The sequence below is a fragment of the Hemicordylus capensis genome, chromosome 1, assembly GCF_027244095.1.
Source record: "Hemicordylus capensis ecotype Gifberg chromosome 1, rHemCap1.1.pri, whole genome shotgun sequence".
Lineage (NCBI taxonomy): Eukaryota > Metazoa > Chordata > Lepidosauria > Squamata > Cordylidae > Hemicordylus > Hemicordylus capensis.
The window spans coordinates 46,503,995-46,523,637 of record NC_069657.1 but is presented as its reverse complement, the minus strand read 5'-3'; the positions used below and the strand labels follow the sequence as shown (position 1 = coordinate 46,523,637).

Below are 19,643 nucleotides of genomic sequence, written 5' to 3'. Positions count from 1 at the left end.
CCAAATGATTATGGTAAAATTGCAGTCATTTTTGTCTAGAGCGAAGGGTCAAGATCAGGGTTAGGGACAAGTCAGGGTATGGGTAACAATGAACAAATTGTTGTGCTCTCACCATGGAGTACTCTTTAGAGAACATTCCTGCAAATTTTCATTTCCATTCCTCTGACAACACTGATATAATTTTATAGTATATGTGAGTTTTAAAAACTTTTTAAAGTTTTTAAAATGCCATTTCACATTTGGCCACTGCAGGCCTGATGATCAGGACAATAAAAGCATATCACACTGAAAGCTGACAGTATTGCAATGCTATCACCTATTTTCCATCTCTAGGGCTGTAGATTGTGTCAAAAGAGCATTGGGCCTCCGCAGATGGTACCAACCATCCCAGCTGGCCCATGTACTAAATGACCAAGAATGAATGACTATGAAAACAAAGCCAAAACCATGTGGATGTTGACTGCCAGAGCAATGCCTAACTGAAACTAGAAAACGCTTGTGGAAATGTCTCTGCTTTCAGCGGGTGATGAAAAAGCTTACAGGGAGGTGGCCAGTCTAATATCCTGAGCAGGGGAGTATTGAAGGGCTGGTGCCACAGTCCGAAAGGCCCTGCATGCAGTTTCACCAAAGTGAAAGCCAAAACAGTCAACAGAGCTTGACTGGAAGATCTGGTGGCCCAGGAGAACACATGGTTTATTCCATGTTTGAAACTTGCATAGGTAGGGGGAAGTCACCTTCTGACATGCTGTGCATTTTTTTGTTTTGAATGTGTCCTTACTATTCTGAAAACCTGGGGACATTGTTGGGATTTTACCTTTTGAAAAAGGACTTTAGGGGAGCCTTTAACTTGCCTTGTACATAGTTTAAGGGGCTCTGCAGGGTGTAAGAAAATGAGGCTACTGGGAAAAAGAAATACTGTTGCAGTAGCTGTCAATGACGCTGTACCCTGGCCATATCCCAGCACCAATGACTGTTTTCTAAGCCTGAACTGGAAACACCCTCCCCTTTGTGACTTTTGCTCTGAAAGAAGATGAAAGAGTTTGCCTATTCAGAGGAAGGGCAGAGCTGATCCAAGAAGCACTGCTTCATTCTCAGCTGACTTGGTTTGCCCTAGGTGAGGTCAAAGTCCTAAACCTTTGGCCAGCTTTTTCCATTAAATCTCCCGGTTTGTTTGCATTCATTTGTTTAAATTCATTATCTTCAGCAGGAGCTCAGATAGCTGCGTCTGTGCTCGCCAACACCGGAACCGGAACCTGGTGAGGTCATAATATAGTCAAATCTGGTTGGCTAGCATCATTATGTCAGTTCTGTGATTTCCAATTGGCTCGGACCCTTCTTGGGATGAGTCTTTTTATATCCCAAATCAGAGGCATGTGCTTCAAGATGTGACACTGTTCCAGATGCAGTCATATTGTATTGAATGGTGCCATTATTCCTGCGCACAAGGTGTGTATAGCTGGCCCCTTGGGCATTAACGTGTGTCTTTTTTGGAAAAGGATCCTGGTCTTGTGTCCAAGAGGCAGGGGCAGCTTCAGCCTGCTGAGCTTACCCTCGGAGTCAGTGAATTCTGATTGAATCAATGCTGCCTTCTCTCCCTGTGCACTATTGACGAGTGTCAAAATGCCACTTGGCTGACTAGCTATCAGTGAGTTCCGGCACAAAATCAATTTTACTTTGTCTGTCTGTCTGTCTATGAAGTCGATGTTCCTTCCCCTTTCGTCTTTTTATTCTGTGGCAGAGTTCACTCAGCATCAATTATAGACATTCCAAAATATATCCAGAGGGGGAGTCAGCTCATGTGTTCATTATCTTCCAAGAGGCTACATCTGTATTCTCCTAATTTTCCACTAGAAGGAATTGTTCACAAATGTAAGTAAGCACAGATAAGTCACATTAATACACTAATTGCCGGTACCATGAATGGCAATTAGGACCCAGAAGCACTGCTTCCCTGCTTTCTCGTGCTTCCCTAGCTACAATCTAAATTTATATACAAGTCAGTTCAAAGCTGCCTTCTACTGAGTCAGACTATTGGTCCATCTAGCTAAGTATTGTCTTCACAAACTGGCAACGGCTTCTTCAAGGTGGCTGGCAGGAGTCTCTCTCTGTCTTATCCTGGAGATGCCAGGGAAGGAACTTGGAACCTTCTTCATTCAAGCATGTAGGTGCTCTTCCGGGAGTGGCCTCATCACCTAAGGGGAATATCTTACAGTGCTCACACATGTCTTCCATTCAAATGCAAACCAGGGTGGTCCCTGCTTAGCAAAGTGGACAATTCATGCTTGCTACCACAAGACCAGCTCTCTTCCTAACACTTCCTAACACTGCATTACATTCTGGCATGACCAAGAAACGGAGGCAAGGATGGGGCCATGCAAATGAAGTTGTGTGTCTAGGTAAATTGGAGCAGATTTGATTCTCAGTTTCTGGAGTCACTGATGTCACCAAAGCCAGAGAGCAGATCTAGCACCCACTCCTTGCAGTAGCGAGCATGAATTGTCCCCATTGTTAAGCAGACTCTGCCCTGGTTTGCATTTGGATGGGTGACTACATGTGAGCACTGTAAGATATTCTCCTTAGGGGATGAGGCCACAGCTCAGTGGAATAGCATCTGCATGCTTCCGTGCAGATGGTCCCAGGTTCACTCCCAGGCATCTCCAGGTAGGGCTGGGAAAGACTCTTGCCTGGAACCTTGGATTACTGCTGCCAATCAGTGTAGACAATCCTGAGCTAGATGGGCCAATGGCCTGACTCAGTACAAGGCAGCTTCCTATGTTGCAATGGTGTCCCTGAGTGCAACCCTTTACTCTCCTTCATACATAAATGGTTCACCTATGGAGAAAAGGAAAACTCTGCACTAGGGGACATTAAAGGCAAAACCTACCCAGCCTTCACGGTCCCTTCAGGGGCTGCATGTATCTCAGTGCACAGTGATACACAGCACCCCCAAGGGTCCTTGCAATTTACAAGTTCATCACAACTACGAACATTTTGCAAATGTCTTCAGTATCCCAGTAGCAGGTTCTCTCGTCGTCCTTTGTGCTCTCTATAGTGTTGTGTTCAGCCACTCGGAACCCTTTGCATAGCTGAATAGACCGATGTCCTCTGAAGCAGCTGATTAATCTTGCCCTTCACCCTGTAATTAGAAGCAGGAAACCTTTGAGCCTGATGATGTAATGGCACACAGGAGGACAGGTATCGAAAACGCACTTCTATTGCCTTGAGTGTTCCTTGCAGAATGTTTACAGCGAATCTGAATAATGTTTATTCAGTAGCAAGTCGTATTGGTTTCAGTGGAGCTAGCTTTCAAAGAAGCAGGCTTCATGTCACAGCCCTAGCCATTCTGGCATTTGAGAAGAGAGAGTTCCTGAGACATTCACAGATCCACAAGCATGCTGTTGATATATGAGCAAGGGGGCTGATTTGGGCTTGCTCCTTCATCCTATACCACCAGGAATGCACTTCATTCCTGACAGTGATAATTTCATTTCTCACATAAATCTTGCCTCTGTGTAACAGTGTTCCCTGTAACAGGGATTCTCAGATGTTGTTGAGTAGAACTCCCACAATCCCAGCCAAACACCATTGCAGCTGGGGATTCTGGGAGTTGTAGTCAACAACATCTGGGAATCCCTGTTACAGGGAACACTGCTTTGTAGTCTTGATTATAACGGGTAATAAACAAATACTTGAGTGGCTTAATGGCAAATCTTTTTACATTATTGTGGGATGAAGTAGATGGACCAGTCTTTGCCCAAGTTTGGCCATTCTTATGTTTGATATCATGGTTTATTTTCTAGCCACAGGTAGAACTAACCACAGTACCCTAGTTCAGGCAACATGGGAAACTGTGGTTGGATGGAAGCAGTGTTCCCACTAACAGGGATTCTCAGATGTTGTTGACCTCAACTCCCAGAATCCCCAGCTGCAATGGCTTTTGCTTGGGGATTCTTGGAGTTGTAGTCAACAACATCTGGGAATCCCTGTTAGAGGGAACAAGGCTTCCTTATAACCACAATGGTTAGTTCTACCTGTGACTAGAAAATAAACCATGATATCAAACATAAAGAATGGCCATACTTGGGCAAAGAATTGTCCATCTACTGCATCCCACAATAATCTAAGATGATTTGCCATTAAGCCACTCATGTATTTCTTTATTACCCCATTATAATCAACTAGTAATTTTAAGCCAGTTATAATAACGGGCACTAGCCTTCCCCCCCCCCTTATGAGTTCTTCATCTCTTTTCTTTCTTTCTTTCTTTTTGTCACCTGACTGTCTCTCTCTCTCTCTTTGTCTCTTTCTCTCTGTTTTTGTTTTCCTCCACCCTTTTTCCTCCCCTTTAAGCGTTCCTCATCTCTTTTCCTCTGGTTTTGTGTTTGTGTGTGTCCCAGTTTTTTATTTTTATTTTTACCTGACTGTCTGTCTGTCTCTCTTTGTCTCTTTCTCTCTTTATCTTTGTCTTTGTTTTCCACCATCCTTTGCTCTGGCTTGTGTCAGTCGGGTGATCTTTAAACATAACCAGAGCAGGAGAGAGGAGCTCGCTAGCAGAGCTCCTCTCTCTGCAAAGCCTCTTCCCAAACTGGCGCTTTGGGCGCAAAGGATGGCGTCCTTTGCGTCCATAGCGGCAGTATGGGCAGAGGCTTTGCACAGAGAGGAGCTCTGTTTGCGAGCTCCTCTCTCCTTCTCTGAATATGCATTTTTCCGGGTAAGGAGGACTCGGGCATCTGGGAGGGCGGGCGGGCGGTCGTCGTCGGCAGCCGTGGCGGCAATTTCATGGGCCAATTTGGCCCTTAATCATGGGGGGGCGCGCCCCCGCCCCCGAGTGCGGCCGCCAGCGGGCCCAGTCCTTCCCTGTCCGCCCCGCGGCTACCGCCACCTCTTGCTGTGGTCGCGGCCGCCATCGGGGCCAGTTGCCCCGCCTCAGCTGTCGACGCCTCACTCTCACCGCGGCGGCCGCCGCCATCGGAGCCAGTCTGCCCCCGCCGCTGCCGCCTCACCCGCACTCTTGCCACCGTGGCGGCCGCCGCCATCGGGGCCAGTCGCCCCGCCGCGGCCACCGCCGCCTCGCCCGCACTCTCCTCCTGGCGCGGCCGCCGCCGCCTCACCCGCACTCTCGCCGCCGTGGCGGCCGATATTGTTCTATTCTTCAATCCTTGTCTTCTTGGTTCCATGTAATATTCTGATTTTCTGAGATTGTGGATTTGGGGTTTTCATGAGCTGTACGCCATGATCATCACAACTATAACAAATTAAGGCTTGACTTATCTCGCTTTGCATGTAATGCGTCTGTCTCATATATCAGTTTCACCTTTTAATTTGCATTACTGAAATTAATGGACTTTTGCACGATATTCTAATTTTCCGAATTTCACCTGTATGAAACTGCCTTAAGCTGAGTCTGTCATTGATCCATCTACCCCAGTACTCTCTGCTCAGACTGGCAGCAGCTCTTCAAGGTCTTTCCCCTCCTGTTTGCAATCCTTTTTGTTTTCTTAAACTGAAGGTGCCAGGAATTGAACCTAGGGCCTCCTCTACACTCTGAGCTGCAGTCTCTCTGTGGAACCATGATTATAACCTCATTTTCCCCAAAGAGGTCTTGCCATATTTAGCTGGGAGGGTCGGAGAGGAGTCTGTGCTAAGCAGGCTTTCTTTTGTAGAGTCGCAAAGTCTTGAAAAGCAGGCTGAGCCTCTCTCCTCTAAATGGAAAGGATCCCTGAGGTGAAAGCTCCCTTCAAACCAGGTTACTGACATTTACTTAATGCCGTCTGTAGCGGGATTATCATTAAAGCTGCCCAAAAGCACATTAATCTCTCTGGATCCATCCGAGCGCTGGACTGTAATGGCATTTAATCAGCGAAGCCTTTGATTTCTAAAGACAAGTGCAAACACTGAAATATCTGCTTGTGGAACAGTTACTTATTCATGTGCGAGCACAGCCTAGAATGAGAACATGGCTGGGGAAGCGAGGGAGGGGAGGAAAAGCAAGTCATGAACCTAGAGGGTGAGGCAAAGAGGAAAGAGCTCAGGTGTGTATTTGGAAATGAGATTCTCCAACCCCTGGACTACATCTGGACAGCTTGGATATCCCTGATCTTGACACGTTCCTATACAGCTTTCCCCCATCTTCTGCTTCTAGAATTTCTAATGTCCAGAACCAAAGAAAGTTCTTTTGCTTAAAGAAGGGACTTTATTTGGTTCAGGACATTAGAAATTCTAGAAGCCAAGATGGTGGGGGGACACATTGACATATATGAATGTGTCAAAATCAGGAATGTCCAACTAGTCTCTCCCTTTTGGTCCAAATGTGGTCCAGTGGGTAGAAGAGTAGCTTAAGTGGCTTTAAAAGAAAGCAGACCAGTTCATGGAGAAGAGGTTTATCAGTAGCTGTTAGCCATTATGGCAGTATGGAATCTCTGTGGCCAGTGGTAGTACTGAATATCAGTTGCTGGGGACCAACAGTAAGGGAGGGTTATTACCTTCATGCCTTGCCCATGGGCTTCTCAGAGGCGCCAGGATAGCCACTATAGGAAGATGGCATGGGAAGTCCGACAAGATGGTGGACTAGGTGGCCCTTTCATCTGATCCAGCAGGGCCCTTCTTATGTTCTTAATATAGTGTCTTATACAAACCAACTCCCACACAAGTACTCTGGCTCCATTATAAAGTTGGTATCTCTTGGCAGTAAGATCTTCATAGTTACAGAGTGCTTGTGCCTGGGCATAGTTGTGGCATGGAACACGAACATAAGAACATAAGAATAGCCTTGATGGGTCAGGCCTGAGGTTCATCTAGTCCAGCATTTTATTTCCCATAGTGACACACCAGATGCCTCTGGGAAGCCCACAAGGAGAAGATAAAGTCAGATGCCTTTCCTGCCATCATCCCTCGGTATTCAGAAGCAACTGGTATTCAGAAGCCTTTGAACCTGGAGGGAGTCTTTAGCCGTCAAAACTAGTCACCCTTGACAGACTTGCCCTCCATGAATTTATTTAGCCTTTTTTTTTGAAGACATCCATGTTTCTAACAACCTGAAGACAATTGTGTTTTCCTGATCAGTGAAACTGTGGGCAAACTTTTAATCAAGTCATGGTAAACATTTGGTAGGGCCATTGTGGGCTGACTGTTGGCGTTTCCTGTACAAGATAGACGATGTTGTTAATTGAATGAGTTACTGAAAGGGATCTACATTTCAGAGAACACCCCTCTATGGACAGTGCTCCTTGAAAATTCACACCCTTCCCTAATGGACCTGTTATCCTCGGAACTCCCTCTTAGTTTGCTGCATATTCTGCTTTGTGTTTCAGGTGCCATGTTTCAGTCCATGAGATGGCATGTTGAGTTCATTGCTGGTATCGCAAATAGAGCAAGATCCCCCATTCTGCAGATCTATTTCATTTGATCTAGTTATCTGAAGTCCTTGTGTGAATTCCTTTATTTGATGTAGTTATCTGAAGTCCTTGTCTGAATTCTCTTACACAGCCCTGTTTCTCTCAAGTATCATACTAATAGTACTTACATTCGTTTTGAATGTGTCTCCACCTCTGAGCTATTCAGCTAAAGCATGTTTTGCCACAAACCTAACGTTTGTCCAATGTTACTGATTAGGACAGCTCTCAGGCCCAATGGTTAGCTTGTCAGAACTTACAATATCTGCTGTTATCAGTTAGCCTCAGCAGTCACAGAAGTGATATTGTATATTTTGTGATGGGGTAATAAATAAAATGGTTCTCTGCCCCAAAGGGGGTCACAAAACAAAAAGAAACATAAAGTAGACACCAGCAATCACCACCAGAGGGATGCAGTGCTGGGGCTGGACAGGGCCAGTTGCTCTCTCCCTGCTAAATGTAAAAGAATCACCACTTTAAAGCTGTCTCTTTGCTCAGTTAGCACGGGTAGTTCTGATTGTTAGCAGGGGCATAGCTAGGGGAGAGGGGGACCTGTGTTCACCCCTCTCCTTGGCAGCCCTTCGGAGGGAAGGAGAAAATGAAGAAAATAGGAAGGGGTGGAGCTGGGGGGCCCTCAGGGGTTGGGGAGCCCAGGTCCTTTGAACCCATCTGCTCAGGTATAGCTACACCCCTGATTGTTAGCAGGTGTTTGTGGGCTCTGTCTTCCAAACCATTCACAGCAGAGTTTCAACACCTTTGTGTCTTTGCTGTGTAAATAAAAGGACAATGGTTTCTGTCCTTCCTTAGAGCTTTCTTATTTCAAGATCTCAAAGCTCCGCCTTCAAATATTAATGGTCTTTGTTAGGAAACGACTGATAAGATTCTACCAGTTTGGAACTGGGGGCACTATTAGTCAGTCTGCCATTCTCTTTGTGTTACGATATCAGTTTTCCTCCTTGTCATATGCCGTCAGAATAGGCATTGGCTGATCCACACAGCTGGTACCTGTGAGCCCCAATCACAGCATTCTAAGAGGCGGGCCTAAGTTATGAAAAGACATAGATCAGTGTCATTTGCCTGTGGAGGTTCAGGTAGAACAAGAAACCATGGTTTTCTGCTATGAGAATGAGCCCCAGAGAACCACAGGCTTCCCTCTCCTTTTTAAAACAAGCAAGGAGGACAGTGGAAGCTTTCACTATGAACTAAACTACAGTTCTGTGATTTATTCAAACTGTGATTTATTCAAACTACATTTAGGTCAAACAAATCAGGATTAAACCATGGTTTCAGATGGTGTGAATAAACAACAGTTCCTCTATCCATAGTACATATGTAATGTGGAATTGTCATTTACTTCAAACCAAAAACAAAAGCTTTCACTTTCCTCCTCCAACATTTGAAAGAGGTGGAGGAGAAGGCAGGGGGAAGCTCATGAGCCCACAGCTCTCTGACACTCATTCTCCTAGCAGGAACCCATGGTTTCTCTTTGTTTGAACTAAACCCGTGTTGTCTCATAGGAAGAGTTATGACAGCATGATACTTTGTTGGAGGCCAGAAGCCCACTTCCAGTCAGCAGCAGTATGAAGTGGTAAGAGGCCTGAAGTGGATGAGCGTACACTATGTCCTCTCAGACTGTAGGTGGGGTATCCTTTTGAATGCCCCCCTCATTAAAAAGTTCCCTGAAAGTAGAAAACTAGGAAATGGGAGAGTTCTGAGTTTGAACTCCCCCCACCCCCAACATGGGGTTTTCTTTTTGCTTGGAGTTTTATTTTAATTTTTACATGGCATCACCTATTTGCGGCCTGCAGTGGTACAGACTGTTCCACCGCTTCAGTATTCTATCACTCCATTCTGCGGCCTGTATAGACCAAGCCCAAAAATGCAGCTTCTATATGAGGAGTTTAGAATTGTACTTTTTTCCACTCATTGATGAATGGTCCCATGGGGGATGGGGTCATAGCTCACTCAAAGAGCATCTGCTTTGCATACAGAAGGTCCCAAGTTCAATCCCTGGCATCTCCATGTGGGACTGAGAAAAGCTCAAAACCCAGGAAAGCCGCTGCCAGTCAGCGCAGACAATACTGAGCTCGGTGGACCAAGGGGCTGACTCAGTATAAAGGCAGCTTCTTATCTCCCTGTGCTCCCGTTCTGTGGCCAAGTGCTTAACTGTGTACACATTACATCCCTTCATCTCAGCCAAACGTTGCAAATGCATAACAATCCTGTATTGCTTCCTCTGCATCGCAACGATACAAACACCTCTATTTCTGGAGTGCAAATCCTTCAGGTTTTTCTGACTGTGTTTTTTATATCACTCATTGATGTGGAGTGTTGCAGAGCTGTGATGCTGAGCAAGCTGCAGTGTCCAGCCCCTACGTCCCCCACTGCTGTTGTTAATTTCATACAAATTTGACTGGGGGACCTGCAATAGTAGGATTAAAAAACAACAACACCACATTCACTAATCCAATTAACCTTCGATTAAGGTTCCAAAATCGATGCTATTCTTTTGGCCCGAGGTGCTAATATCGAGTCCTGAGAAATGAGCTACATCACGACCTTTACTTTTAATGAGATCAATAGAAGTTAGTGTCGGCGTCTCTTAAAATAATTGGCAAATATTATGGCCGCATTAGGGCCAACAGCTAGTATCTGTTCTAAATCGGAAGAGACAGGAATAAATGGAGGAAGGACATGGAAGGATCCTGTCTTGAACCACCTGCTCCATTTTAGGTTTTCCCATGATCAGTGGAGAGATGAAGTCATCGGAACACAGCTTCTGTACCAGCAGTGGGCAACATGCTATACCTCCAAGATACAATCAAGCACTGCTGCTCATGATACCTGGTTTGAATCTTGGGTTTATTTTTTAAAAGTTTCTAGCCCTCAGTGATTTGACCTAAGGTGGGGGATAGTAGTTCCACACCAGATGATTTTTTTAACGTATAACATGTAAGCCCTCCATTCCTCTGCTGGATGCATCAAGCCGATACCAATGTATTGACTCCGTGTGATCTAGGGCCCCGCAATGATTGAATGCACAATCCAGTCATTACCGGGATTGGATGAATATTGACCTTGATAATGAGCACCGTGCAGAGCCCTCGTATTTATTACCTCCGTCCTGTCTTGCCCCTTTAAGCTCATGAAAAATCTCAATGTGGACCATACTGAGCTAGATGGACCAATGGTCTGACTCAGTATATGGCAGCTTCCTCTTTTCCTATGTAATGTTAGACTTGGAAGGGACCTTGAAGATCTTCTGGTCCAGAACCTGCTCAGTGCAGGAGACTGTCACAGCATCCCTGATAAGATCATGGCTGGATGGATCCCTGTCCAGCCTCTGTTGGGAAGCCTTGAGTGAAGGAGAGTTCACCACTGCATGAGGCACACCATTCCTCTGTCAAACAGCACTTTCAATTAGGAAATCCTTCCTAATGCCCAGGCTAAGCTTCCTTGTAATTTCAATCTATTGGTTCTAGTCCTGCCTTCAGGAGCAACAGAGAACAAGTTCTCTACTTCTTTTGTAGGGAGGAGAACAGGTCTTGTGGTGTGTGTATGTGTGTGCCGTCAAGTCAGTTTCAACTCCTGGTGCCCACAGAGTCCTGTGGTTTTCTTTGGTAGAGTACAGGAGGGGTTTACCATTGCCTCCTCGAACACACTACAGTATGTGATGATGCCTTTCAGCATCTTCCTATGTCGCTGCTGCCCGATAGAGTACCAGCAGGGATTTGAACCTTCTACTTGCTAGTCATGCATTCCCCCACTGTGTCACTTAAGGTGGCTTGGTCTTGTGGTAGCAAGCATGATTTGTCTGCTTTGCTAAGCAGGATCCACCCTGGTTTGCATTTGTATGGGAGACTACATGTGTGAGCAGTTCAAGATATTCTGGGGCTGCTCTGGGAAGAGCACCTGCATGCTTACATGCAGAAGATTCAGAGTCCTCCCCCTGCCCCGCCCCGGCAAGTTTTTTCTGTAGACAGGGCTGAGAGAAACTCCTGCCTGCAACCTTGGAGAGGTTGCTGCCAAGTCAGTGTAGACAACACTGAACTAGATGGACCAATGGTCTGTCTTGGTATAAGGCCACTTCCTATGTTCTAGGTAACAGAAATTTCAGCTTGTCTTCCCTATTGTTGATTGGTCCAGTAAATTATATGTTGCAGCTGCTGTTCCCTAATTAAACGAGCATTCATCCCATCGTTAATACAGTGCCCTATTTTGACATTTATCCTTCTTTTTTTCTCTTTTTTTACCATTAGATTTTGTTTGTGACAGAAGGCAGGCAAATGCAGTCAGAGTAAAGTTTGAATAAAATTCACTGGAAATCATTATTCTCCAGTCTCTGATAGGCACAGTCACAGTTCATGTCATCTTTATTAGCGCTCTCACCATAGGCTGTCTCTCCTGCAAATTCACAATTGCATGTGTACATTCATGGAACAACACGTCTGAGCAAGCATGCACAGTTACATTTGCATGTGCAAAGGCTTTATCACAGCCTTTCTGTCAGAGAGAGAGAGAGGGAGGGAGGGAGGGACAGGGAGAGAGAGGTGTGTTTGCGGGGGGGTAGCGCCTTACCTTGAACAGGCAAATTCGCTGGGAGGGCTGGTCAGCATGCATAGCCTGGGTGATATATGTGCTGCCTCTCCACACACTGGGTGCAGATAGTGCCTCTTATTATTGCTGCTTTGTGATTAATGTTGATGAACAAATTTAAATTTCTGCCAGTGTTCTCACTGCCGCCTGGCCCCAATGTGCTCAGAATCCCAGCAAGCTGGCTGCCTTCCGAGATGCTACGCTGGTGGGAGGAGACGTCTCTGCCTCGCACAACCTCCTTGTGGGCAAAAATGCTCTTATCCTGGTTTGCACAGAAGGTGCTCACAGGCCTCAAGGGGGAAGATGGTGGTTTTTGAGGGAGGGAAGAAAACAGGCTAATTCTCATGCAGGAGGCTGTCTGTGCTGGGATTCTTGCCCTTCAGGCTTCAAGTCTCTTGCCTCATGCTTTGAATTCTATTAGTTTCTGAATGTGAAACTGTGGTCTGGGGTTCCATAAGGAGCTCTGCATTGGCCCACAGCATTGCATCAGCTCCTCTTGTTGTGTTCCCATGCATACCTAGAAAAGCCATCTTTGGCCGTATCTGGCCTCTTCAGAAAAGAGACCACACCCTCTGCTTTCTGAAGGCTCCCCATCCTGAGGCAGGTCAGGGTGACTGGTACCAGGATACGAATGGCAGTTATGGTGATGACTGCTACCGTCACTGCCTCTAGGTAAGGGGAGATTGGGAGGAATCGACAGGGAGATGGGGGAATGGGAGATCAAAGGGGAATCGGCTTTGCATGCTGCAGGGATTGCAAAGGAACTGGAAGATTGGGTGGAGGGGAATGGTTGGAAAGAGAGGATTGATGCACGGTGCACTCTGCGTGGGCTGGGGCTTGGATGCAGCAACTCATCATGCTGCTTCAGGTACTTGGCACGGGGAGGGCCTACCCAACATTCCTGGGCACTGGGCAGTGCTCTGCAGTCTGCATGATACATATGCACCTTGGCCTAGAACACACACCAGGATCCTCTACAATGCACTGTGTTTCCATGGCAAATAGTCAGCAAAGTAAGCAGTCAGAGTAACTGGTGTGAGGACACCATGATGTGGTCACCTTCCTGAAACTAAGCTGGATGGGAAGCTGCTTGGGAATCCCGCATATGCCCCCTTGAGTCCCACCATGGACACAGGTTCATAAGGGTTATGTTCCATGTTACATACCACTCTATGTGTTCAGAAAAGACACTTCCTGCCACTCGAACTTCCCCTCCCACCTTTAGAACAGGTAAGACAGGCTGCAACATAGCTAAGAAAGAGGAGTAGGACAAGGAGTAGGACAAGACTGGTATGTGCACACGACACGGCTGCTGAGAGAGATGTGAGGGATTAGTGAGGTGAGGCCAGGTGAGGTGGCTAGAGGTGGAGGGTTGGTGGAGGTGGCCAATTTGCTGCCTATGTCATTCTGCCACCTGAGGTGACTTCCTCACCCAGCCTCATTAGTGGGCCTGCCATATTATTGAGCCTCACTTTTGCCCCTTGTGAACATGATCTGGAACACAACCAAGATTCCCCTGTAGGTGCCCCTTGCAGAGGGAGATCATAGTCTGAGGCAAGCTGTCTTTCCATGAAGCTTGTCTGCCATTACCCATCTTCTCATTGAGGAGCCTTTGATCAGCTTCCAAAGAACACCTGGGTTCCCTAAAACACTATTTGAAAACCACTGGCCTGATACATTCATTTCCTTCCAACTTTGACTCTGCCTAGATCTGGCAAAAGCTGGCTCATGATTTGTCACATTTGTAGGAAGGAATTTCAAACCCAGAATATTGATAACTTATGGGGCTCATTCTCACGATCCTAAACAGGGTAGGAGAGCTGTGTGCACACCCAGTCAGTGATCATATGTTCTCAAAGATCAAGGTAGGAGGAGGGGAGAGTAACTGTGTGGGAGCTGGGAGCTGTGTGCCAGGAGCTGTGCCAACCCACACTCTGTCCCCAACATTTTGAGAGTGGATAAAAAGCCATTCTGCCCAGCTCCCAGCTCCCACATTATTACTCTTCCCTCCTCTTCCCTTGATCTTTGCAAACACATGACCATCGATTGGGAGCATGCATGGCTGGGTGCTCCCCTTACCTGTTTAGGGTTGTGAGAACAGCCCTACTGTCTGCCTTCTCAGAGTTCTTTGAAACCCGATTCCCTGGCAAGAAAACCCATAGCGCACCTTACTTTCCCATCTGTTGCTTCTGCTGTGTGTCCTTGTGTGTTTGTAAATATACAAACTGGCTTCAAATCTGGATGCGGAGCAGTGTGAAGCAGGGGAGGGTTAGCAAGGGGAGTTGGATGTGGCGCTGTTTTGTGTATAAATGGAAAATGTTTTGTTAAACTTTAAATTAAGAAAAACGGAATATAGTAGGTTGAGATGGTGTTGAGTAACGCAAGAAGATCAGCACTTTCAGTTTGGCACCCACTGTGATGAGAAATATATAAAATTAGCCACAGCCTCTGGCTCATGTTCTATTTCTGACCCTAATGCTGCCCATTTGTGTGAAGCAGGGTGTTTGCATGAGCGCACTTGCTTGGTATGTTGATCTTTGCAAATGGTTTCTAGAATCCTTCCAGAAGCATTGGACATATGGCTCATGGTGGGTGCCTGCACAGTGTCTCCATCCCTTTCCTGACACAGTTTTATAGTATGCTGTTTATTCTTTGCATCGTTTATAATAATTGTCTTTTAATTGCCTCTTGGATAGCCTGCTGCGGGGCTGTTTGTGTCTTGCTGGGGGAAGGGGTTGGCAGGCAGAGACTTGTGTGTGTGTGTGTGCGCGCACACACACACATCCTTGTGTGTGGCTGCTTCGTTGCATAAGGCAGGGGTGTGTGCACCCCCATTGTGTAAGTGGATGTGAAACTCTAGGGCTGTTTACTGACTCTGAGCAGACTTTTAACTTTAATAAAATGGTGTGGTGATAAGGAGGTGATGGGGGGGCTGATGAAGGGGGAGCATGAGCAGTGACAGAATGATTTAAACAGCCTTGTGGTGTCGCTTCATCTTTGCAGACATCATAAATCAGATTAACATCCAATAGAGCAAGGAGGTGTGGAGGGTGGCAGAGTAAGAGCCGGCTAGAGACAGGGAGATTCTCATGCATTCTAGATGAAAATATTGCGGCCACTTTTGCAAAAGGCATGTACATCTTTTTTTTTTTTTTTTAATGTTTCCTGTGTCTGCATGATGACATCACATCAGTTCAGAGTTAGGCATATTCAGACATTAACATGTTCCCCTTCGTAGAAATACAATGTTGACCATTTTCTAGGGTGAGAAGGGCCAGTCCACCCCACCCTGAGAATTTCTTGAAGGCTGTGAAGAATGGAACTACCTAGTAGGATAAACATGAGGGCTACTCTGAAACTCACAGTTTTGTGTCAATTTTCCATTCCCTCTTTAAGGTGTAGTACTTTCTGGAGTCCTGATATTATTGTGTTGTGCATTTCTCCGCCCCCAGTGCTGCTTTTGATGGCAGCCCTATATTTATCATAATGTAAAAGTCCATTCGGATTCCACATGGTTATCCGTAACCATTAATGTACATCTTTAAGATTATGACTATTCACAGGGATGGGAAAACCCATGCTCAACAGGTCATGCAATCTCAGCAAGTGCATTTCCTCAAACAGTGGGCTTGTGTTAAAATGATTGTTTCCTGCATTATATGCCATATGAATTATATTCACCCTAGGTTAGAGGCAAAATAATGTTCTTGCATAATTTATGAACACCAAGTATGCCTGTTGTAGAGCGATGTCTCACTGGGAATGGGGCCACAGCTCAGTGGTGGAGCATCTGCTTTGCATGCAGAAGGTCCCAGGTTTAATCACTGGCATCTCCAGGAGGAAAGACGCCTGCCTGAAATCATGGAGAACTGCTGACTGTCACTGTAGACAATACTGAGATAGATGGACTAAGGGTCTGGTTTGTTACAAGGCAGCTTCCTAGGTGACACAAAGCAGCAGAGACCTGCACTTCTTTTCTTCCCACTGAGGGCCACTTTACACATTCCTTTTGTTAGGAGTGTACCCCAAGGGGTTTCAGGTGTATACCTAAGGACCAAACTAGATGTGAAGGGGAAGCTGTCCATGTGTCTGCTCAAATCACATATAAAGCGCGGGGGGGGGGGGGGGTTCACTCTTCACATGAAAAGGAGAGCATGGTGAGTTAATCCCCATCCCTCTTCCACCTTAGCTCACTGAGACCTGCTGTTTTAAGCAGTTTTATCGTAAAGTAAAGCTGTGCCCTCAAGTCAGTGTCGGCTCCTGGCGCTCACAGAGCCCTGTCGTTTTCTTTCGTAGAATACAGGAGGGGTTTAGCATTGCCTCCTCCCGTGTAATATGAGATGATGCCTTTCAGCACCTTCCTATATCGCTGCTGCGCAATATAGGTGTTTCCCATATTCTAGCCCAGCTCTAATATCGGAACTTAGTCAGGCTGGGATAAATTGCTTAAAGCAATGGTAAGAGAGAGCTTAACTTCTCTCCCTCGCATACTCCTTGTCATGTAAAGGATAGGACAACCCCCACCCCCATCCTGCTTAATATGTGAATGGGGCAGATACATGGATGAAACACACATGCATGTGCCATCATGTCTACTCTGCCCCTAAAATAATAAGATGTTAAGACAGCATGTAACTGTTTGCCAACATGGGTATCAAGACAGATGTGCTCATCAAGGAATCAGGATTGGCTGCAGTTCGCTGTTGAGTGTACCCTTGGTGGCAAAGCCAGGTTTTCCTTTGTATAATGTATGAAACAGCCCACAGCTGGGCACTTCGGTTCTTCTCTTCACTATTTTCCTTTCCCTCAAATCTCTGCTAATTACTTTGCTTGCTTGGAAGCATGCATATGTCTCTGATCCTTCTGAATCTATCCTTAATAGACTTTAGCATAGTTCGAGAAATGCTTCCAGCTTAGCCCCAAGTCGATCTGGCTCCCTGTGCCTTTATCTGAGATGCCTCCAGCTCTTTACATAGGCAGATGATCCATTTTGTACACTTCCCAAGTTACCTTGTGTACACACTCCAACAGGGAATCAAGCTGAATATGAACCCCAAAATTGGTTCACATGTTTGTTTTCAATGAACTAGAACTGAACATAAAATCTCTTGGCTGTCTTGAACCTGAACTGGAATATAGAGATGTGCATGAATAGGATTTTGCTATTCAATTCAAGCTTGAATCAAATTGCAAAATCTTTGACTTCAATGAATCAACCTTGAATAGTTTTGAGTGATTCAGCCATAGGGAATAATGGGGAACTCTAATCACCCCATTGTTCCCCTGGGGCCTAAGGACACCAAAGTGGGTTGGGTGGTAGGGCATGATGGGTGTCACCTACCACCCAACCTACAAAAGAAATGGGCAAGAGAACAATTAATTTTTTTAAACTTTCAAAACAACCACCACCACCACAACCACCCACAGGATCCTATGGGTGTTTGGGGGAAAGGTTAAAAAAAAAATTAATCGCCTGCTTGCCCATGTATTTTGTGGGTTGGGTGGTATGTAGCACCCATCAAGCCACTTTGGTGTCCCTAGGGCCTATCCATGGGGAACAATGGGGTGTTCTGTGTTCCCATTGTTCCCTATGGCCGAAACAAACTGCACTCAGAGTGTGCATGTCAAGTTTTGCGTTGCAATTTGCAATGCATTTTGCATCCCTGCCTTGCAAAACACTGTATATTAGAAGCACACAGTTAAAGGAATCTGTCCCTTCTGACACAGAACGACGCACATTTTTTTCAAACACAGTCCAAAGATCCCCAAAAAGAATCACTGACCCAGAATCCACAGTGCCTGTGCTGCAGTAACATCATTGGCACAAGTTGCTCTGTCTCACACATAATTATGATTCCTTACTTCAGTATTGCAAGAGCTGTCACAGCAGCACCCTTAAGCAGCAAACATAGCCATAAGCTCAATTAGAACAATGTCTTCAGCCACATTTTGACTGAGTACACCTTGCAGTGCAAATTGCAGACCAGACCAGAGCAGTGAGTGAAGCACAATTAAAGGCTCATCTCACAGCAATAATCAAGAAAATATCACACACACACAGACCCCTGAGCTGCCACTGTCCATTTCTTGCCACAACACCATCTCACAGAGACTTGTGTTTTGGGCGGTATACAAATATGTTAAATAAATAAATAAAAACTCACAAACAGACCAAACCACAATTCAATGAAGGCAGGCAGGCACCCCAGTTCTGCCTTTGTCAATCTGAGATCCAGCAAAATTAGTTAATAATATAGCAGCAATAGCACAGCAGATTATACTCTTGCTGAAAAAAGAAAACCACAAAATCAAATCTTCCTGGATTGATTCCTCCTCTCCTGATGTATCCTCTTCAAAGGCTCACTATGGGCTCTCTCTGCCTCCCCTCCCCAGGCCCTTTGAAAGCATTTTGAAATTCCCTGCTTTTTTGTTCCCCTTCTTCTTCCCTCCCCGCAGCCAATGGGGGCTCAGTTGCCCATGACAGCACTTGATTTATATGATAACAAGCCAACCAAGAAGCAGGAGATCTCAAGCCAATCGGAAGCTGGTGCAAGAAAACCAATCGGCAAGGGGTGAAAGTCCTCCTGAATGGTGCTCAAATCGATTCAAGCTCGAATTGGGGTTGTTTCAGTTCAAACTCAGATCAGGCCCTTTATTTTAAGGGCATTTCATTTTGAGTTCAAATCACTCAAAATGGTCTGATTTGAGCTCGAATCAATTCAAACTCAAATCAGTTTGCACATCTCTACTGAAATCAAGCCCCTAAATCACAAAAAGTGTAGCTTGTTCAAAATAAGGGGTTCAGTAACCAGATGTTCAGTTTTCTTTGTACAATGTATTGCACAAAGAATTATTTTATTTTCCTGTTTTTATACCATTTTATGTATTTTGTTCATAAAACCTTTAAACATTTTTTAAAAACCAAGTTTATATCCTTTCTCAAGTTAAATAATTATAATCGTTACAAGTTATAATCATTATATGTTATAGGATGGCATTGCAAGGAAAATAGTTTGATATTACTGTTATTGTGGTGTTGGTGGTGGAGGAGGAGGAAGAAGATCATCAAAGTGACTGAATGAGTAACCTAACCACTTTTTAAAGTTAGTGAACTGGAACTGAACCAGAGACTTAAAAAATACTGATGAACCTGAATCAGAACAAAACCCAAATGTTAATGGTCTCCCTGCACTTCCTGCAATCAGACACATGTTATTTCTTCTGATGGGCATTCTTGCATTTGCTTCTATTTCTAGAAGCATAGAAATGTAAGGGACATGCCAGGATTTGCTGCTCCTTTGCCATGCCATTAGGTGACATCTTTCTTACTGTAGTCATTATGCCCAAGCACGTAGGCTTCCTGCCCTTAGTGGTGTTTCCAGAGCCTTAACTCATACTGTGGCTTCCTCTTTCCTCCCCTCAGATCTCTCGCAACCTGGGGAAGCTCTACAGCGAAATGATCTTTGTGAATGGTTTTGTCCACTGTGACCCACATCCTGGCAATGTGCTGGTGAGAAAGTGCCCAACGACAGGCAAGACGCACATCATACTCCTGGACCACGGACTCTATCAGGTATGTAGAGGACAGCACGAGCAGATGGGGAGAAACTTCCAGCCAGTCACACCAGTGAACAACCCTTGGAGGCTGTTTAGGGC

At 45.6% G+C, this 19,643-nt stretch overlaps 1 protein-coding gene across 18 annotated transcripts in view; it reads left to right on the top strand.

Annotated features, from left to right (window-relative positions):
* The window catches only part of ADCK1 (aarF domain containing kinase 1), a 198,593-nt gene that overhangs the window by 166,607 nt on the left and 12,343 nt on the right, over nucleotides 1-19,643 (top strand). For all 18 annotated transcript variants that reach the window (XR_008314250.1, XM_053287354.1, XM_053287351.1 and 15 more), the window contains one exon: nucleotides 19,411-19,560. Coding sequence is in view for 17 of the 18 variants with exons in the window: in XM_053287354.1 (XP_053143329.1) it covers nucleotides 19,411-19,560 (150 nt within the window). In the remaining variant the exon portion in view is untranslated. The remainder of the gene's footprint in view (nucleotides 1-19,410; nucleotides 19,561-19,643) is intronic.